Source organism: Montipora capricornis, chromosome 2 (genome assembly GCF_036669925.1).
Source record: "Montipora capricornis isolate CH-2021 chromosome 2, ASM3666992v2, whole genome shotgun sequence".
Lineage (NCBI taxonomy): Eukaryota > Metazoa > Cnidaria > Anthozoa > Scleractinia > Acroporidae > Montipora > Montipora capricornis.
The window spans coordinates 35851917-35874416 of NC_090884.1; the positions used below are offsets into that span (position 1 = coordinate 35851917).

At 39.3% G+C, this 22500-nt stretch overlaps 2 protein-coding genes across 5 annotated transcripts in view; one reads left to right on the plus strand and one right to left on the minus strand.

Moving 5' to 3' along the window:
- Window positions 1–5624, minus strand: part of LOC138020137 (uncharacterized) — an 11457-nt gene extending 5833 nt beyond the window's left edge. The window contains exons 1-8 of the mRNA XM_068867167.1: window positions 5090–5624; window positions 4350–4452; window positions 2764–2984; window positions 2151–2282; window positions 1344–1514; window positions 836–975; window positions 357–468; window positions 161–244 (exon numbers count right to left, since the gene is read on the minus strand). Coding sequence (XP_068723268.1) covers window positions 161–244; window positions 357–468; window positions 836–975; window positions 1344–1514; window positions 2151–2282; window positions 2764–2984; window positions 4350–4452; window positions 5090–5227 — 1101 coding nt within the window. The 5' untranslated portion in view covers window positions 5228–5624. The remainder of the gene's footprint in view (window positions 1–160; window positions 245–356; window positions 469–835; window positions 976–1343; window positions 1515–2150; window positions 2283–2763; window positions 2985–4349; window positions 4453–5089) is intronic.
- The window catches only part of LOC138020166 (zinc finger CCCH-type antiviral protein 1-like), a 45950-nt gene extending 26601 nt beyond the window's left edge, over window positions 1–19349 (plus strand). Inside the window, exons 1-7 of one of the 4 annotated variants that reach the window (XM_068867208.1) lie at window positions 9247–9479; window positions 10526–12844; window positions 13681–13918; window positions 14295–14511; window positions 15919–16124; window positions 16853–17089; window positions 17518–19349. In XM_068867208.1, the coding sequence (XP_068723309.1) occupies window positions 10549–12844; window positions 13681–13918; window positions 14295–14511; window positions 15919–16124; window positions 16853–17089; window positions 17518–18490 (4167 nt within the window). In that variant the 5' untranslated portion in view covers window positions 9247–9479; window positions 10526–10548 and the 3' untranslated portion in view covers window positions 18491–19349. The other 3 variants (XM_068867202.1, XM_068867204.1, XM_068867194.1) reach the window with 3 other exon arrangements.
- Window positions 19350–22500: the final 3151 nt, after the last annotated feature.

Consider the following 22500-nt stretch of genomic DNA (forward strand, 5'->3'; position numbering starts at 1 on the left):
TGCTTACAATTAACTGTACCATCTTAAATCAAGGGTCTCTTACAATTATAATAGCACCAAGGGAAGACAATGGTAATGTTGCCAAAACCTACTTTAGTGACATATACAGCACAGGTATATTTTAACATAATAACAGGTCCAAATATTTCTTTCTAGATACCTGACAAGAAACCTTGTGCTCATAGCAGTGGAATGCAGGGATTGCAAGAGCAACCTTATCAAGTATTGACTCCTGGTGTGTGTTCTGGGACAGAAACATTATTTAGAACAAATACACATATGTACGGAACAAAAACATGCAGTAGAAGATAACAGATGAATAACAATGTATGCAAATAAAATAACGCAACTCTTACTCTCAAGTGTGTATCCAATACGCATGCAATATCATAAAAAAAATAAACGTGGATGGATTTGTTATCAACCATTTCCTTAATCCACTTGAGAAGAAAAACTGCATTTCCAATCCTGCAATAAAATGGTGAATAGTAACACATGATCAAATGTCAGAATGGCTCTACACTGTAGCTCACAATTGGGACACATGTCGCAAGGTGCAGAATGTTAAAGAATAATGGTTGTGTCACTAAAATGAAACAACTAGCAAAGCTAAAGTGAGTAACCAGGATTGAGTTACATACCCTTGTTAAGCATCATGCTGGGACACAGGGCTATAAGGGAATAAATTATTTGTTACATTAACAAAACACTGCATACTGAAAGGAATATGGTAAGTCCTCCCCTGCTTGAAATGTAAAAATTAGTGAGTGTGCTAAGTTGAAGGATGGCATTTGTTTTGTGCAGTATTGACGAGAAATGTTGTATAATTTCTTACTCTTCTCCTCTCTTCAAGCTGAAAAACTTCAGTGGAACCTCATGTTTACAGCTTGCTCCAAAAAGGGCTGTCTCGTCCAGCTTCTTGGATTTGTTCTTTGAACGTAGACTAGACCCTGCTTGGAACTGGTTACATTGTTCCTAAAAAAAGATCACTCTTTCAATTGGGTGGATTGAATTGGATGGATCAAAACTGCAGAGAAAGTCCTTAGTTACAACTACACCTGAAATTCTGAGACAATCCCTCCTCCTTCATCCAGGCTGGGGACTGGCAGGGGTGGAATTTACACCCCAGGCGGAGTTAAGTGTCCTTCATCAGGAATTTAGTGTAAATCACTACAGTAAAAACTGACATATCTAATTCTCTTGATTCAAATCATGAGATTGATTTAACACTATCTAAAGAGAAGTATTTACTCAAATTACTGATAACAGAACTGATTCCAAGATGACACATAGTTGTTGTTCAATACAAGGGTTTGGTAGATGGCTTCTACATGTAAGTGTACCATTGATTTGGTGTTAGACTTCCTATTGTAAGAAGCCAAAAATGTGTCCACTTTCACTTGACTGATGAAAAGTTCCTCCCCATGATTCGAATCTTTTCCACTAGTTCCGGCACTGCACTTCCTGACGCAACCAAACAAGGCATCCACAGAGATAAATATACTTCCATCTTCCTTCAAATATAATGCAGTAATAGTGTTTACACATACGCCATGGAAGAGCTAAGTCCTTACAAATAAAAGAGCATGTGAAACAAAAAATTAACCATTTTGTCTCATTGCTTTAATGTCTGACAAAATGATTATTACTACTAAATGGCATGCCCAATTATTTTAGGACAGTTTATTATGCTAGAATATTCAATCACTGTCCAAGAAGGTTTTAGCCCAGAAACTTTCACTTACAATGTATGTTTAATCATATGACACAGAGGAAAATAATATCCTATAAGTTATAAAACTTATTTTAAAAAAAGACAACTTTCAGAGACAGATTACACCATGTAATGTTCATTGAACTTAAACATTACAATGCAAGTTACAAGTTTACAATGAATAAAGTACTGTACATTTAAATGCAGCTTAAAATGTTACATGTAGGTACATTACAGGTTACAACAAAAATTAAGAAAAAGAAATACTGCAATGTCTCTGTGCACGAAAACTGCTTAGTACTAGTTGCATCGTGTCAAGAATACTAAAACAACTGGGCAGGCTTCAATTTCGACAAATAGCCATTATTCATATTTTTCTTAAGTTATCAGTGTACAATGAACTCAACTTACATGTTAACGGAACACTGTTACAAACCTTAGGGCAAGCAGGACATTCATGTTCACTTTCAAGCAAGGGATTGAACTGCTTCAAATTGTTCAAGATGCTGGTGATATACCTGAACTCACAAAAGCAATCTCCAACGAGCAAACGATAAATATCTTTAACCTAGAAAATTAAATCAAATAATCAAATTGGTCAAATATAAAAAATAGATACAGGGTTTGAGAAAAGTGATGTCTGCTTGTCTGGAACAAGAAGATTTCATGCCTTGGCAAGCACCTCTCTCTTTGATCTCTCAGACCACTTGCCAGCCAGGCAAGCTCTCACACACTCAATAAAATGAAAACAAAAGGTATCAAAATTTTAAATCACGCGAAATACATGAGCCTGGGAAAGTGAAGGAATGCCTCAGGGAAATCGGCCATGAAGCTTTCTTTTCTAATTTTAACTTTTTTCCAGCCCATTGCAATCAGAATACATGTAATAGCTGCTTGATTGCTTCTTAGCAGAAAACTGCCTACTTATGGTACTGAGCCAACAATAATAATATGTAGGCATTTTTGGCTCATTGTTGCCTGGAAATGGTAGCTTGTAGTGTGTTATTTGTGACAAAGCAACAAAATGAAGCTTCTCTGATGATACTTACATACACTTTTGACAAAGACGGAGCCAGCCACTGCAGTGCCTGATAAATTGATTTTAATGACACTCTGCATTCAAGGAACAGGTACTGCAGCAAGTTCATAAATCCCAAGTCAAAGGCAACTTGAGGTTGTTTGGGTGTGGATGGCCAAAAACCATTCCTAACTAAAGTTATAGCCTCTGGTTCATGCTCACAGCATTTTATTTTAATGGCATGTTGCAGTCCTATAGAATGCAATGTAGTATGAGGTTAGCTGATAAGATGAAGGCAAAGGTTAATTTTAACTCACTCAATAATAGTTCCATGGTGCTAAGTTACACAATAATGCAAAATTGAGAAAATTAATTATTTTGTTTCATTGCCTTAAAACTAATCAGCAGCAGATGAGCTTAGAAGCTGGTGCCTTACAGGTTGGTGGAGCAAGGAAGAGATCTGACCATGGGGAAGGAGGGAACCATGGCAACCCCGCGAGCGGCAACCATGAAAAAGGAAATATGTCACACTGAAGCAATCAGTGAAATACTTACATGTGCACCAACCAGATACTTAACAAGGAGGGAGGGAGGGTGAGGAAAGCTAAAATTTCCACTGGCGAAAAAAGGAAAAATGGCCATTCCAGTAAGAAAAGCAAATGCAAATGCGACCACAAGGAGTTCCTGGCTATACTTATTATAATTTCAATGTCTTCATAATCAGGATTGTAGATATTTAAATACCACTAAGCTCTTTTTTTTCAACAGTTGGGTTTCATAGTTCAGTATAATATCCTTAATAAATAATTTGTTAACAGCACTTTTAACAAAGTCAAATGCAATTCAATAACTATTGTCTTCATACTGATATGACACTTATCACCACTAGAATGAAGTTATCATGTTAATATGTTCAGTATTATATTTTAAACAGAAAATTATGACCAAGTAACTCGCCTAAAATGATCTTTTACAGTGCGACACGCCTCACCGTGGCCACCTAACAAAGTTTTTTACAAATTGTCCGCCAATCAGCATGTGTGAATTTGATTGACAGTCACGCCTCCTTGCAAAGTTTGCAGAGTTGTAAGTTGAACATCGTTGCATGGGTTGTTGGGTCAACATATTTACACACAATAATTGTACCAAAATGTGAAAGTTTGTTGGGTGGCCACCCACAGTAAGGCGTGTTTCACTGTAAGTATAATAAAACATGTTTGAAGACTGAGTTTCTCAAGAAAACATTCAACTTGCTTGATTTGAATGGGCCATGTTTGATATAATAAAGGTAATAGTGATAATTACAGTAACAACAATAATAATACTTTGTTTCATCACATTAGCAGGATCCTCAATTACAGTGAAGTAATATAATTATTATTGTATTATAGTAATCATTATTAGGTATAATCACATAATCTAGCTGAAACAAGTGCTTCATCGCTAGGAAGTTCAATTGGCTTCTTTTGTCTGATCCTTATAATCTTCAAACATGACTCATGCTTTTATGGTTAAAATGAAATTGGCATTTTCTTTTGAGAATATTGGCAGACAAAAAAAACAAGATCAAGCTGTGGAATTTACATAATATATTTCAACACTAGCCAACTTCCTTACCATATGAATCCACAGCTATAATGTCACGCACATAACCGTGGTTGTGGTTGTGTGGTGTGGTCCACACACATTCTCCAAACTGGTAGGGAATGTACCTTTCATCCTGAGTAAATAAACCTCTGTATTAGCTTGTTTTGTGAAGTTTTGAAACACATAATAAATATGATCATGAGCCAGTCATTTATCTAACCAAGCTCTTTAGAATGTCAAGTCCATTCAATGATATTAAAAATTGCAGTGTCACAAACTGCTGTCACTAACAACCACAGAGAATAGTGACGACCATTTGGAAGTCACAATACTTTTTGTGTGAAGGGGACTGATCAAAACTTCATTGTAAAGGAAATAGTGAATTAAAACCCCAGTAAATTCGCTATTTTTGCAATCCAGTTCTTTTTGGAGGGTTATTTTTAGGTTACTTTTGGAGGGTTATTTCCATTCAAATTAAAATTATGGCATTCAAATTATGGCTATCCAGTTCACTGAAGTGTAAAGACTCCCAAAACCGTATTGCAGTATGGGAATGGAAAAATAGTCAATCGAATGGGTGAAAATAATGAGCATATATTGTACATGTGTGGGAAAATCATGAGTGCTCTAGACCTACAATTGTTGAATCGTTAGCGAGTCTTTAACAATCGTTACCGAATTAATAAAACAGAGACATAAACAGAAGGAAGCCAAAAACAAAAAAGCCTAGACAAACATCATATTGTAAACTACAATCACAAAAAAAAAACCTTCCAAATCTCCGGTTGATGCAAAGATCTGCCTCCTGCGTGCACAATATTCATGTGTTCTTCGCAAAGGAATTGAGCTGGTCCGCAGTGGAGGCATCTCCCACTGGCTTCTCTTTCGCATTTTGGGATGGTACACATCTGTCCAATGGGCAAAGAATGCCTTGTCAACAAAGCTGACACCAATTTACGATTCAGCAAGTCACGATTCAGCAAGTCTTTCCTTCCTAACGTGGTAGGCTTTCAGCCTCCGTTTGATCTTTATTTTGCGGACCTTTGCTTTTTTGTTAGCGCCGGTGGATTCTTCCTCGAAATCAACGGGTAAATCATGGTAAGGGTGCTGCGAGGAATCACTGGAGCTAGTTGACGCTAGTGGAGATGCTGTTGCGGAATCAGTCGCTCGTTGGATGGAGTAACGAACTGGAACACTTAGCTTCGACTTTCTAACAGCCTTTTCCCCTTTGAAACTAACAACATTCAACGTTTTCTTGGATCGAAAATCTCGTCGAGGAGGCATAATGGCTTCCTTTGAGAGTGTGACTACCTAGGGAACCGAGCCTTTTCTCTGTTTTGCATAGGACCTAATATCACCGCATACATCTCAGGGTCCAGAGGAGATATGTTTGTCGTTAGAGCATCAAAACCCGTCGAAAACATCTGAAATAATGGGTTATTTTGATCGCGTTGACGATCGCGTTACAGTTTCGTTACACATTCTGTATACCGCAAACCAAGACACTGAGGGCTCGCAAGATCGGCTTACAGTATAAAATACGTATTTTATACTGTAAGCCGATCTTGCGAGCCCTCAGTGTCTTGGTTTGCGGTATACAGAATGTGTAACGAAACTGTAACGCGATCGTCAACGCGATCAAAATAACCCATTATTTCAGATGTTTTCGACGGGTTTTGATGCTCTAACGACAAACATATCTCCTCTGGACCCTGTGCATACATGCGTTAATTTCATTCTAATTAGATCCGCTTACATGCGCTTGATTTTAAGCGAATCGGGTGGATCGCCATCTTGAATGACCGATAAAGACTGAGAAATAGTACCGCCATTTTGGAATTACCCAGAAGTCATGAGAAGCAAACCGATTCTCTGCGATTACCGATGAACGCCATGGACTGAAACTCTAAAGCCTTTTATGAGGCAGTCATCTATATTCACCTTGTGTGCAGTGAATTTTGTTTCCAGGCAAGCTTATATAATACTAAAAACGAGACCGAATTAATGAATTCTGTAAGTCCTCTTACGGGGCTTTTTTGAATATTGCTCTCTTTTATATTAAGTTTAATATTTTATTTCCGTTGTTCCTGTTTACAATTTAAGTAATTAACATGTCATATTGTTTTTTCCTTCACAAAGTATGTGGTTCTATTTTTAGTCAGTCCTTTAGGGCATAGTTCCAAGTTTAAAAGCGGAAACGTTTTAGAAACCGAGTTTTTAGCTGTAATATTTGCTGTATTAGTGATTATTATAGATAATGGCCATGAGCTATAAAAAGATGGCAATTAAGGTAAACAAAAGTAACATAACAGTTCATGAAAAGAAACCAGAATTTCCCTGTTGTACTGCCTTGTTTAGTAGTATCAGTGGAGACAGTCCTTAAAATTTTAAAGTCATTGCTTTGTTACCTTTTAAAAAATAAAATGTACAAATTCCGTCCGTATTTCTGCTGTTCTTTTTTACCTATGCATTTTTGGGAGGAAGCTGGGGCTGGGGAATTTGCAGTCTTTTGACCAACAATAATGCCCCTGGGGTGAGGAATTTGCACTTTTTTGACCCAGGATGACTTCCCTGAGGCCGGACATTTGAACAAAAAAAAACTGATCTCCCCCCCTCCCCAGCAGCTTAACATTGATAGTGCATAATTTAAACAGACACAAAGCCATGACACGCTTGATTGTTGTGTGACTCAAAACAAAAACAGTGACATTCGTCGACGCTTACTGTAATATTGGCACGGAAACTAAAGATAGGATCTTTCGAACGAGGATAAACTCAGTCCGTTAACCCTTTGGTTGTAACCACTAAAAATTTGATACAATTATTTGTCGATACACCTTTGTTATTCCGCTTCCAGTATCAAAACAAGTCCACGTACAATGTCGCCGTCAGTCACGCAAACAAAGAACAGTGGCACTGTCTATGGGGGTGGGGGGAGTGGCCGGGGGTTTTCTAGTTCATAATTTATAACGGATCTATTAAAGTAGTTATAGTTTCTATTATGACATGTTTTGTTTCTGTTTATACTGATTTCAATGTGTCTTATAACTGAATAATGCGTCAAAGTATCACGATAGCGCGATATACCCCCACCCCTTAACTGATGATATTTCATATTCTCATTGCAATAAGCTGAGAAATAAGCTTGTGAGTGACATAAATGGGGAGAAACTTACAGTAAATCGCTTATGTCCTACATGTAAAACTATTTAGTCCCCTATCAGGCATCATCATGTGACTTACGGCTAAATTGTGGACTTGTTTTGAAACTGGAAGATGTGTACTGACAAAAAAAAAATGCCTACATCACATTTGTAGCGGTTACAACCTTGACATGGACTCTTGTTATAACCAAAGGGTTAACAGACTGAGTTTCTCGTTATCCGAAAGACCCTATCTTTAGTATGTCACGTTTTTTTCTGTCACGCAACATTCAATCATGGCATTGCAGGGGCGGGTGTAGGGGGGGGGGGGGGGGGGGGGCGGGGGGCGAGGGGGCTGCGGCCCCCCCTTTCAGTTTGTCGGAGATTTTTTTTTTGTCAAAATATACAATAATTTTATAATTTTGTAAGCAGTCTGTTGGAGCTTTTGATTTTTTTAGCTAAAGCATGATTTTTCGCTAATAGTATGACCAAAGTTGTGCGAAAAAGCTTTTAACATTACCGGCGTTAATATTATCCTTTTGAAATGACGAAGAAGACTGGATGAGAATTACTTGTTTACAGTCAACCTATTTTACAGAGACTGTAACAACGTAAAATCTTAATGTCTATATATATAATTATATATATTTTGGTTAGTTACAATGAAAATAACATTGTGACACGTACGTGCTTATGTGCTGTTTCATCAAATCAAGAACCCTGTGTTCATTGCTACCTTTTACACTGCCAAGCATCTTTTTGGATTCAGGGTAGGACTTAGCCGTTCGTTGCAGGGTTCGACATTGGATGTTATTGAGGCATACAGGCATATTTACGTGGTGAAAGATCAGCTGGCAGATATACGCAAGGATGCAAAAACATTGTTTGCGCATTCAGTGCATGAAAAGATTCAGAAAATGGCTAAGAAAGCAGACGTAAAGATCACCATCCTGCGCACTTGTGGTATACAGACACTTCATTCGTTTCTTCCAAGGCTGTTGTGACTTTGGAGCGAATAGTCACAAACCATGCATCATTATAACAACTTATAATTTTATTCAATATGGAATCCTGATATTTTACTTTCCAGATTGCACCAGATTGCAGGGGCATGCCCCCAGACCCCCTAGAAAGTAGCGCCTTAGGCGCTACCGCGGCGCGCTAACGCGCGCTGATTAGTATTTTTGTTCGGCCCCCACTTTCAAAAAATGCTAGATCCGCCCCCGCATTGTGTCCGTTTAATTAAACTAAACAATGTGAGGAGACAACATTCCGTCAGCGCCCAAATCTCTGACTAGCGGGTTGACTAGCGGTAAGTTTTCCCGGGGTTCTTTCCCGTAACTTCCCCTGTTTACAAGGGGTCTTCGCTTTCGTAGTACGAGTACGAAAGCTAAGACACCTGTCTTAGGTCTTAGGTCTTCGTTTTCGAGGGTCTTAGTTTTCGTAAGACCCTCCGAAGCCGTGGCCACTTTGGTGTGGAAGCGTATCTTTCGAAAGCTGTTTTCCTGCAATATTACCGCCTGAGATCGCTTGCAGGACTGCTATTGCGTTGATAGTGGGTTGAGGTGAAGGTTAAGAATCTTTGTCAATTGATTGTGATGTGGAATTGTGACCGTGGGAACATTTTATCCAGGGATATTTGACTTTTTGAAATTGGTGGCACCTGAGAATTTAGTCTCCAGCCTTGGGATTTTATCGGCAGGTATATTTTGCAGGTTGCAGGTTGAAATTTACCGTGACTGTTACATGAATAGCTAACGTTAGGCCTAATAGGCCTAAAGAAACATTTTTAGGCCTAAGGAGGCCTACAGAAACGTTTTTAGGCCTAATTAGGCCTAAGGTTAGCTATTCATGTAACAGTCACGGTAAATTTCAACCTGCAACCTGCAACCTGCAAAATATACCTGCCGGGATTTTATTATAACCTTTGACAACCCAAAAATTGAAAAATGGCTCAAATCGCGTCGGATCTGGAAAATAACCACACAGGAAGGAAGTTATACACGATGACAATAAGGTTAGGCTTTTTAATTGAGATTTTTTACATATCATATAATTATTTTGTAAAGCTTTTTATCGGAAGTCCCATACAAATCCTTATATTTTTGTCGGCCATGCTGACACTGAGCTTGGAGCGCTTGTGGTGTTTCATTTTCCTTTGATTTACATGACAATGTAACTCAGAAAACATCCCACCTAAATTTTAGTTTACTATTGCATTACTTTTTGTAAATGTATGGTTGTGCAAAAAAAACGTCTTGTCGTTGCTGTTGTATTTTCGTTCGTCCCCTCGCAGCACTTAACTTGCTATTAGCAACCCCTAGTTTTAAAATAATATACGTGAAACATTTCGAGAAAAAAATAACAGCTGCAATGGACAAAACGCTCCTTTACTTAAAGGTTGATTTTTATATTTATCAACAATAACAAATTCATTTTTTTTTTGCCTCTGTTAATGCGATCTTGTAATGGCAAATAGGGTGCTTGGTTTTTGATCTTTTGAGTGCTTTGGATACTACCACCTCTTTAGCCATTTACCATCTCACATCAAAAGCGCGCTCATGGATCAATTGATAAATAACATCCACGATGGCAACATTAACGAGAACAAAAACGGAGATTCATAAGCAAAATAACGGCGCTGCACGTGCTTTTAGTCAGAATTAACTTGTCACTTGTTCGGAGGCTTGAAATTCTGCTTGTGGAAAACGGAAAACGTGAGTATTCAACTGCGAATTCATAATTTTCCTTCGTAATTTTAGCGAAGTTCTATCCAATTTAGTCCCTGTACAATCAGGCCGATATTGATATAGACGGACGCGACGGTGTTTACTGACAAAATGCAAACGTGGTTTACACATGCCCACACGCAAAAAAAAAATTTGCTGGGATCATTTCATTTTACTTTGGTAAGTTCCTCGGGGACGAGAACAACGGTTTTCGAAATAGTTCACGGTTTTGCATACCTTTCTTCTAATGTAATGGTTGTGTAAGAGATTGAATTTCTAGGAATCCAGTCACCTGAATTATGCAAGCATTTATTATTCAACTTCTTCTTTGTAGCTCTAGCTGTGTCAATAACCAAGATGGCGGATTACGTTTTGCCGGAGAAAGTATTCAATTATATCTGCAACAGTGGCGGTTTTGTCGAATTATCTGTGCTTTTGACACACCCCTCACCGTTAGGAAGCACAAAATCAAATCTTGAGGGCAGAAAATGGCTTACAGAACAGCGCAATGCACCTTTTGTTGTGATAGGCAATGGCGACATCGAAGGCGTGAGAATCCAACTGAAGAAGAAAATTTGTATACAGTATGTTGATACAAATTCATGTCGATATCCGCAAGGAAAATGCAAGTTCTGGCACATTTGCAAAGGCTTTATTGAAGGGCATTGCACCGGTCACAGTTGTGGGCGTTCGCATGATTTTCTTGATGTCGAGAATCGAGAGAAAACAAAGATGCTCGGAATGGACAAATATTCTAATAGCACCATCACAAAGATCGTTGGCTGGAGCCTACCTCAGGTTTGTCAATTGTATTTGAAAGGCGAGTGTAACTTGGATAAATGTTTTTATCTTCACGTTTGTTCTAAAGAAGTCCAAGGGGCTCTATGTGCTTGCTCCTTGTCACACAACCTCATTGATAATCACAACAAGAACATTCTCAAGCAGTTTGATCTTGTACCGCATCCTTCCATGCCAATCGAAATTGTTCGCAGTAACGTTTTGGTTCCGATTGGTCCGCAATACTTAGCTAAAGGCAGGAAATTTCCCAAGGAAAATCTGAACGATTTAGCCAAACCAGTTGAGACATGGGGAGCCAAGATCCCTGAAAGTAATTGCCACGAAACAATTTCACCCCAGAATTGGACACCGAATATTTTGGAAAGCGTAACATCAACTGGAATCGAGCAGCAGAGACTCTCCGAATCCAGTTCTTGTTCAGTGGAGGGGGCCAAAGCAAGTACTATCAAGAAGAAGGCAGTCTTTGATTGCATTTTAAAGGAATACAACGGCTCCGTGTCCATTGATACCATCTCCAAACGACAAGATTTATTTCCTGCCGGATGTGAAGTAGTTTTGGGTTGGTTTAAAGCAAGAGAGGATAGCTTTTTGCTCAGACAAGAGAAAGACAAAGTGTTTGAGGTTAGTGTGTTTTTTAGCAAGGCACGGTTGTGTTTTAATCCGGTATGCTCGAAGCAGGATTGCCAATATTTCCATGTTTGCCGTGCCTTCATAGCTGGTTACTGCAGGTTTGGAGCTACATGTACGAGAAATCACACCTTTCGTCACGATGAAGAACGCCAGTTCATTTCCAAACTGAAGTTGAGCGGTTTCACACAAGAAGAGCTGCGCAAGCTCTTACAGCTGTCAATGCCTCAAGTCTGTTTGAAATACAACGACGCAGCCTGTACTGACGTTAACTGCGGAAGAGTTCACATTTGCAAAGATTTTGTCAGGAAAGCATGCTCAGATCTAGATTGCGAGCTCATGCACGAAGATACGTTCATGCAACCTGACACAGCTTCAACACTGAAGAGGTACAATCTGAAATTCACAGGAGGAAACGCTAACTTCATCCTCAAGATGCTCCTGATTTGTGACCATGTAGCCAGTCAGAATCATGGCAAAAGCAAGATTATTCCCGTTCCTTTAAAGAGAGTTGCTGGTGCGATCAGTGTTCCGAGTAACGAACCATTGGAAATAAACGTTTTCGAGGTCCTTTGCAAAGAATACCAGTGCTCCGTTCCCTTTTCTGTGATTTCCAAACGAACAGATATATTTCCTCATGAAATGAAGAATATCGACAAGTGGTTTCGAAAAAGGAAAGGCAGTTTTTGGATCAGTGAGAGTGACCGGGGTGTGATTTTGCAAGTAACTGCTTATTCTTCGAAGGTCCGACTATGTTTGAGTTACAACAAGTCTTATCATGGAGAGTGCGAAACGAAGAACTGCTCCTACTTACACGTCTGCAAAGAGTACATTACTGATTCCTGCAGTTATGGAGCGACTTGCCCGAAGAGTCACCACTTCCAAGATGAGAGGAACAAAGAATTGCTGTCTGAGGTTAATCTGAATGCGTTAACTGACGAGGAGCTACGAAACCTTGTGCTGTCTTCGACTCCTCAAGTCTGTGCAGAGTACAACAATGGCAAATGTGATCGAGGCGATGCGTGCAACAGAATACACATTTGCAACAAATATTTGAGAAGTGAGGGCTGCAGCGAGGGCAGTAAGTGCGACTTAAAACATGATTCAGCCATGCACACTCTCCACACAAAAGCAATCCTTGAGCGTTATCAGCTGGAAGATCTGAACCGCGATACAGTTAAAAGAATCGTGTTAGTTTACAATGATTCGACGAAAAGCAAGGACACAGGTTAGTTTTACAACGTATTTTAAAAAGTGTGTCGGTGACTTGATCCTTCTCTTTTGAAAAAAAAAACGGATCCTGTTTTAAAATGTTTAGAAATCATGACCAGTGCAGTCCTTTTTGCTTGCGTGGGCGTTTTAGCTCAGTATTACCATACATTAGATTTATGGTAGATTTGTGATTTTTTATCGTAAAAATTTGAAGTTATTAAAGCTGAAGGACTGTTTAAATTGTTTTAACATGCATGCAACGCTTTATTGAACTAAATGCCGGGAGCATTTGAACTAGTCGTTTAGAATTGTTGCAAGTGCAACGTACGACTGCCGAAAGCTCGTTTAAAAAGTGTTGAATTAAAGTTTTTGCGTGATGAATTCAACTTTTCCTTTGTTCTCCGGGGAAATCGTAAATGGCCTTGAAACCGTTCGAACTTTCTGTTCAATAACTGTAGCACGTACTCATGCTCATTGACATAAAATTCATTGGTGATAAAATTCAATGTGACGTCTGGTTTCTTGTTCCTAGTTCCCCGCAATCAAAGTGTTGCCTTCATTGCTTTTGCTCTCAACATATGCGCAACATCCGTTCAACGTTTGGGGAAAGAATGTTGGTCAAATGTTAAATTGACCTTGATGCCTACCGCGTCAAGGTGGAACACCCTTTTTTTTTATTGTATCTGAATGGATTAGAGTGGATTGAAGTGGGCCTTGAACTTTACACGTTGACAGTACTCTTATTTTGTTTCTTAGCCCTTTCCACTGGCTTGGGTACATGGTTGATGTACGTTCTTTTTAATGCCCTGTAAGTCGACAAAAAAGCTGTCTTTCTTGTGTATAAATCAACAGGGCACATTCATGATGATAAGCCAGACGCACCCATCTGCTCAGATTTTCTCCTCAGCAAATGTAAGAAGAGCTTCAAGTGTCAAGGGCATCACTGTCCTCTGCCTTTTCACTGGCAGTACAACATACTTGGGGAATGGACCAGTTTTATGCACGGAGACAACGTACAACTCGAGAAACTATATTGTGATGTGAGTCTGGAGCAATGCGAAGTCACTGACGTTCAGATTGCTTTAGAGAGGTAAGGCCTGCTACCAGCGCTAAGTTGGCTCTTTTATCCTGGAGCATAGCAATCAAATCCGTGAAATCCTTTTTAAGGAAAGTTTCTTTTCTTTTGATTGTTAAAATCCTGTTTGTAGATTGTTATTTTACTTGACGCGAGTAGTGCGTTGTAAAAAGCCTTTACTTTAAATTCGTAAGTTAGAAATGCACCGGTCGCACAAGCGTAGCCATGCTGCAGCCGCCTCATTCATTTTACTCTCCACTGTATAGAGAAACCGAGGACTGGGAGATGGAGAGGTATAGTAAGCATAGAGCGGAGTGTTTGCTATCTAATGGCAAGTTAATAATTACATTTAAACTAACTAACTTTCGTTTTGCTTTCGTTTTATTTTTAGGGAATACCCACTTTCGGCCGTCGAGGGTTGTGACGCCAGTATTTTGCTAGATAACAAGATCTTGCTCATAGAAAATGATTTTCATGCAGTAGCAACTCTGAGGCGTCTTTCCACTGTTTCTTATGTATTTGGCCCAGACAACATCACAGCTACACAGTGGATCTGGTATTGGAAAGACGAGCATGATATTTGGAGAAAGTATGATGTTGACCACGCGGTAAGTTGCACATGATCAAGGGCTCTCAACGACCGGATGTCGTAAAATTTGTCAGCATTATCTAAAATAGTTACAACAATGCTTTAAAAGCTTGTTTAGTGTGTTTGAAGCTGCCCTAAAAGTTACATTTATCTTTTCGGATATGCTGACGGAACTTCAGGTCTGTAGAAACTTCAGGGTGGCTTGAAGTCCCAGCAATGGTGGCAGGTCTGGTGAAAAACGTTACATTACGCAGTCGTCCTATTTTTTCGTGAAATGGGACGTTTGGTTAAAATATGACTCTCAAACAAACTTTGGCGAAAATTTGTAAAGTTGTAAATCTTTAAATTTTATGCTCTTTCCTATAGTTGACTCTTATTTAGCTCAGTAAAATTGTAGCGTTCTTCAATGTGATTTCGAAATTTCTACGCTCTTTTCAGACTTTTCTCTACTTTTCCGAAATACCTGGGAAATCTGTTCAGAAAAATGTCCAAAATCTTAGGGTTCCGCGAAATCCTGAGTTCGAAAGTTGTAGCCCACCTTCCTTTCGAACAGGTATTTACCGAAATTATGCGTTGAGTACCCCTCCTCTGTCCATGAAGAATGTACAAAATGACGAAGTAAGGCACAAGCCGATCAACTACGTAGCTTTCGCAAATACTCGAAGTCTCATCATACTGTAAATCTTTAGCTTCTAAACAGGACATGACGACCCTTTTACTGTTACATTTGCTCTTTAGCGCTTTAAAGAGTTACTTGGCATTAAATTTAAGGCAAGACAAACTCAACTTTGTGGCAGCAGTAACTCGTTAATTTTACTGTGTGACCTTAACACCGTGTCAGTGTTGGAATAACGAAACGTAGAAGTAATCCTCGCACTTAAGTGGACAATCTAAGCAATTGCCTCTTACAAACTTTAAGTGTTACTATGATAAAAAAAATCACTTTCTTTTGTTCTTTAGATTTTGAAAGTGTGATTGCTTAAGACTTGACTGGCAAAAGTTTGAGCTTTGATTTTTATCCAAAGGTTGTTTACTTTGAGTTTAAAAGTCTGAAAGCCCGAAACTCCCTGGCTGCATATCAATTCAGCCGCGTACACACGCATTGCATTCTTAAACTAATAAGTCTTTGAGGTCATTTTCTCTTCGATCCAGCTCTCTTAAGATTTTAAAGTTAGTAATGGCGGACAATTAAATAGGAAAATTCAGGTAAAAATAAACAAGTGTCTTTTTGAAATCAAGGCTTAAAACGTGGGTCAGGTAGTGTTTAGTTAACATAGTTTTGAAATTTAAATAAAAATAAAAATAATTTTTTTGGTTATAGTAGCACTTTAAATTGCTAAAGTTCGCTTCGCACACTAGTATTGGAAAAGCTACGAACCGTTGAAGAGTACCAATGTACACACTGAATGCTCTTGTATGACTGTAGGGGAGGAATCTACAGCAAGCTGTAGAGGAGGCCTTTTTGAGCAAACGACATGGATTCAGGTTTCGGATTGCTGACCAAGATTACAGATTGAGTTTTGTTCCAGAATCCGACATGAGCCAAACAAACGTGAAATACGGCACTACAAGAAACGTAAGACGACGACCTGAGAAATTTGTGTCCAGAGATGATATCCAAGTGATGAAGAGGTACTGTTCAATTGTATTACAAGTGTCAAAGGTTCGCCATTTAGTTGTTCATTTTGATTTCAGAAGTCTCAGTATAGACAGCGCACCCATGGTACATTGGTCATAGTTTGCCCAAGTCCGGTGTGACGGGCAACTGCTAGTTGTTGCTGGAATTTTACCGACTCACACAGTCAATTGGAAATTCGTTTCAACTTTAAACGACACGTGTTTGTGGATGTCCGAGAGCTCTTAATTAAATGAATTAATCTATTCGGCTAAGAAGAATTTCGCCATGCTTATCGCGATGAAATTACAGCCAAACTCAGTGATTTGGTCGTGATTAGTTTACATGTAACAAACTAAAAGTGCTAAAGGATAATTTGCGCATTTGCAGACAAATAAAAATCCTACCTGCCTTCAAAATTATACAGCAGTTTTAGAATTCACTAAACCCTCAGATGCACGAAGTCACCATGTTGAAATCTCAGAGAAGACCCCGGGGATGAGGTTGCTGTTTGGAACTAGAATAACTTTCTAAACCTGACCGAAGTTGTTCGTTTGTAAATAAAAATAAATCATGCTTAACTACTATGATTACTATTAGAGCAGCTTTGAAATTGCCGAAAAATGACGTGCAATAAACCGTTCAGAACGAGCTTGGAAGAGGTTCAGCTAATTACATAATGATCCTCATTTGAGCTTATCTTGAATGATGGAAAGGAAGGTGTTATTGATTTTTTATTTGATAGGTCTAAAACCATGTTACCTGCTAAACAGCAACGACAGAAAAAGACAAGAACTCTTCAGCTGCCATCGCATTGGTCTTCAATGTCATCCGAGACACAATATAAACGTGTTCCATTGTCCTCTTTATCGGATGAATTTAAAGAAGTGGAGAAACTTTTCAGGAAGTCAATCAAAAAGAGTGTGGAGATCTTAAGGATTGAACGCGTTCAAAACTCGTTTATGTGGGAGAAATATCAAAGGTAATTTTCCGGTTTCCTCAGTTTCTTAAGGCACTGAATCCTCAGTTTCCAGTTCTTAGTTATTTTGGTATAACTATTGAACTTACAGGAATAGGGTTGGTGAAAGCCATCTCCCTTCGATTTTGCAAGTTTCCATTCTCCTTAGAATTAGCCGCAAAAGAACCTAAGGATTAGAATGCCCAGCGTTAGAAAAGTATGATTTGAATGTCAAAGATGCATAGGAACTGAGGATTGATTACACTTCGACCTCGACATTAGCCTTTTACACCGTAAAATAATGATTGCTAATGACGGCTTTTGCTTCTAAGTCCAACTGAGCTTAAAGTTTGAAGCATTTTCTTTGAAATCTATAGAAAGGCGACCAAAACAAATTTACTGGTCGATTTATTACGTAATTATCGTTTTTTAATCTGTACTTTACTCTTTAGGAAGAAAGAAAACATGTCAGCAGAAAGGAAAGCACCGATTAACGAGAAGCAACTGTTTCATGGAACAAGCCCAAATGCTGTGGAAGCTATCTGCAAGCAAAATTTCGACTGGCGTTTGCACGGAAAGAACGCGACCAAATACGGAGAGGGGAGCTATTTCGCATTGAATTCTTCGTATAGCGACTCGTACGCCTCACAAGACGACAACTCTTCCCAATTCATGTTCGTTGCCAAAGTTCTTGTTGGATCTTATACCAAGGGCGAGTCCAGTTATCGTAGACCCCCTGCGAAGAATCCAAGTAATCCCGCCAGCGACCTTTATGATTGCTGTGTGGATAACACAGGGTCACCAAGTATTTTTGTTGTCTTTGACACAGACCAGTTTTACCCAGAGTATATCATTGAGTATTGTGCTTTTCGACAAACAAGCTACAGCGGATACCCAGGCGTTTATCAGCAGCAACCTGCAAAGCCAACCCCTGCTCCGTGGAAGGTCAACAAAGCTTCAAGTGCGCCACTACAGACACAACGCTCTCAAACACATACTACTGCGCATGCCAGCAGTAAAATTTCAAGCAATCCAGTATCATCCAGCGCGTATGGCCCGAGGACGTCAGCACAGTTTGGAAGTGTTGGTTATTCGAATGCCTCTTACCCAATATCAGCTAATACGGCATCAAGCGTGGCTGCCTCTTATTCCAGTGCTGTATCACGTGTAGCTTCAAGTCCTTATTCTTCTTCAACTTCAAATGCCGTCTATAGTTCGAGGCCATCCCCTTCGAACTTACCAACCTGGAATACCAGTCACTATAGTTCATCATCGTATTCAGGTACATCACCCCACACCGCCAGTACGTCAAGACGATCTTCCTCCACGGCTTATAGTGATCAATATCCTTCGAATTCCTCTAACGCAAGTCGAAGTCACAGTACATATGGCAAGGAGAAAAAACCTAAATGCTCTGTTATGTAAAGAGAGAGATACGTTATTTAGGTGTTGATCAAGGAAACTCTCCATAAAAGCTCCCTTCTTACTGGGTGATCTAAAATCGAATGAGGACTACTGACGTCACTTCTTCATTGTCTTCAAAAGTCTTTTCGATTGGCAGGGAAACCCTAGACATTTCACCGATAAACAGTCAGTTATAAAAGAAAACGATAAAAAATGGAGTTTCCACCGTTCTATGGTCATTTTCAAGTCCTAGTTCAATTTCATGAAAATTTCGCATACATTCAGTTAAAAATATTTGCTTCAAAATCATAAAAAACTCATGAACGAAACAGCCTATCAGGTCACCGAATAAACGTCACGTGCACGAGCTTTAAGAACTGGTAAAACACTCATTAGAATTATATATGTAAAGCATACTAATATTGGCATAGCTTGTTTTTCTTGTATGCCAATATTCTCCGTTCACAATTTGAACCTTTGTTTGGACTCCAGAGGGACACTCTTTTTGTGGAATGTTTTTGAAGCTGTTCCATAAAGTCGCAGGTAGTGTTTTATCGGTTCTAAAACCACTGGGCTTCGCCTCATGGTTTAAAACGCGATAAAACACTGCTGCTCGTTTATTAAATGGTACTTAATAATCCGATGACAAAAAGGTGGAAACTGTCGAACCGTCGTCATTTTACTTTTAAGCGCTTGACATCTTAGTTACAGCAAAACAAATTGATAAATTGTTGGTTAGCAAAAGCATAAATTCAATTGGTTCATATGCAACACTTGGAGCGGTGCCGCTGTAGCGCGCGAGATTTGCCAATCACATTCGAGGATTTACAATTTCGGACCGCTAAGATGCTTGAGAAATAAATAAAACGTGTGATTTTTACTTGTGAAGATATCGTGATTTCGTTCTAAAGCTCACCTGGTATTACATCTGTGTTTATACAGAAGAAGAAGGGTGTAGCCATACCTCGATAGATAATGTAATGAGGAATGAACTTCTTAAGGCAAATATATTTGTAATCGGTTTAATACTTCAAACGTTTCGCCGTTTAGAACTGTCGGATCCAGAACATATCAGAATGGTGAAACAGACGGTTTATTCACATTTGATCAATCACAACAAACCATCCATGCAAGGTATCTCTTGGGAAATCCTCCACAGGAACATCCACGACATCCGCACGCGTAAAACCATTGAAGCGCTAGAAATTCGCAAGCATGAGAACGTCATGAATGCCTGCATTGGACGAACTCTAAAAATATATTAACACCATCAAATTAACGAGCCTTGACTTTCCACTATTGTACTAAGTTTTTTACATAAACCAATCAGTTGTATTCATAATCTTCATTCACTGACGAAGCTCTAAACGGCGAAACGTTTGAAGTATTAAACCGATTACAAACGTATTTGCATCAAGAGGTTTATTCCTCATTACATATATATATAGCTGGCCATGTTGCCAGCATGGTTGTTTGTGTATTTTGAAAAATACACAATTCAAAATACACAAACGTATTTGTCTCAAGAAGTTTATTCCTCATTACATATATATATATACATAGCTGGCCATGTTGCCAGCATGGTTGTCCTGATAGTGTAGTGGTCATCACACCCGCGACTGTAATCAGGGGGACGTGGGTTCAAATCCCGCTCAGGGGCAATTACAGTTTTCCCCAGAAGTTGTCCAGTGTTGAGTTTCCTGTAACTTTCTATATATATGACCACTACACTATCAGGACAACCATGCTGGCAACATGGCTGATTGATCACTTAATGGGCCAGTCTTTCTATGTGATAACGCTGGATCAACATATTCACAGGCGGACAAGGGTAATTAATGTAAAGAATCAGTTAAGTAGATTCCTTGAGCCAACAACGTATCACCCCCAGGAGGATCGCAAATGGATTCACAGTCCAAGTTGAGGAGAAATTGAGAGAAAGTTACAGGAAACTCAACACTGGACAACTTCTGAGGAAAACTGTAATTGCTCTGAGCGGGATTTGAACCCACGTCCCCCTGATCACTAGTCGGGTGTGATGACCGCTACACTATCAGGACAACCATGCTGGCATCATGGCTGATTGATCACTTAATGTGTGGCATTTACGTGGGTCTCCCTAATGGGCCAGTTTTTCTATGTGATAACGCTGGATCAACGTGTGCACCGAGTGTCTAAATATGTTTATCCGCAGTCTCGAGAGGTCGACATCGCTGCACGTGTTCCATTACAGTCGATTTCTTATTCAAATGATTCAAGCGACAGTGAATCAGAAAGTGAAAGTCATGATCTTGGAACATCAGTTGCGGTCGTTGCAGCCGCTACTTGCACGTGTCGGGATCGCGGGTGATGCTTATTCTTCTAAAAACAAGACAAGAGAGAATTTTCGTTCTAGTTCATCATCCTCCAAGACACTGAACAAGAACGTCTTCATACAGCATCACGTTCATATTTGCCTTCATCTTCAAGTTCCGACAGACCATCCTCTTGGGGCCCACCAAATCGGAAATGGGTCGCCATTTTCAAGACCATCCTCATACACTTCTAGCACGTCGACAGGTCGGTACTACAGGAGAAGTCAAGCTTCTTCGTACCCGGCCAATCACAGTGCAGATGGCAAAGAGAGTCAATTAGATAACGAATCCGATTGCTTAGTTATGAAATCGAAAAAGAGTCTTTTTCGACGTGTGCTCAAATGGGCGTCTAAGCTAATCTCGCATTTGAGTAAACTTCAGTTGTAGGTAATTGATATATCAAGGAAAAGATTCTTAAAGGGTTAATCCTTCATTTGTGACTACAACTTTATGGTCTTTTCAACGCTCAAAATTAGAACAGCACTACCTTTATTGTTTAGTCCAGGATTAGCTTGATTATGCTCTCGAACAACTGGTATTTCAGTGTTTCCGGTGGTTGGAAGGATCTTCGATGATCACTTGTAAACGATGTTCTTGAAATGGCGTTTCAGTTGTGTTCTCCTTATCCGGCCTAGTCTTCCCTCGTTTAAATCAATTTCTTGATTACCATGTCCAAACACTTAAACAAGCATTGCGTGGCTGAATCTCGAAGGAAAATTTTGTGCTCACGTTTTCCATGCAGGGCTTCAGATGACGCGAGTAAGAAATTTATTTAATATTGTTATTGCGCATACGTTCTGCGCATCTCGAGATACTCGGATTTCCTATCGTTGGTGCTTATTAATACAGGGATATTTTTGCGCGATTAGGGAGAAAGCAGAACTTAGCAAGTGATTTTGGTATCCAAAAATAAAATTGGGAGTAACCTCGCATTTTCCAGAGATAATTAAGCTTCAATTTGGAAAAGAACGCCTTACATTGCCTTGTATTTTAAAGCTTTTTACAAATATTGTTGATGACTTATCTTCGAAAAATGCGTGGTTACCCACAATTTTCTTTTTGGATTTCAATAACACTTGTTAAGATCTGCTCTTCCCGCATATTCAGTAAACCGCGCAAAAACACCTTGAATTAGTAGGCACCGTCCTTAAGTGTGATGGCTCGGTTGATGACTGCGAAGGTGGTGAAAATGTAACGGCTTTATTAACAAGAAATGTAAATCTATTTTGCCAACCTAAAACAGGCCGCAAGATAAAGTGTTTCCTGAAGAAAAATAATGATAGGCGCAAATACAAGTTGAAAAACTATATAACGTGGATTTTATTATTTATTAAATGTACTATATTTCGGCTAGCCAAACCAGCCCTCTTAGAATGAGGTACTGCAAAGAAGCAGTAATTCCAACATAACCGGCGAAACGAGAAACGAGCTCCATCAAGTTTATTCCAAGATAACCTGCAAAACTAAAAACATGATTCAATGTTACAGATGTAATATACAGTACATCAGTACATGGGAGAAACTAAACCACCGCCGCACTTTAGATAACCCCAGCACCAAATCTAAACCCACTGTACAGTCGCAGAACATTTTGTCTCCTCTCCTCACAACATTTCTATCAACAGAGACAGAGAGACTCGATTCTTAAGGCTAGGGAAGCTTTTTTAATTTCAATAG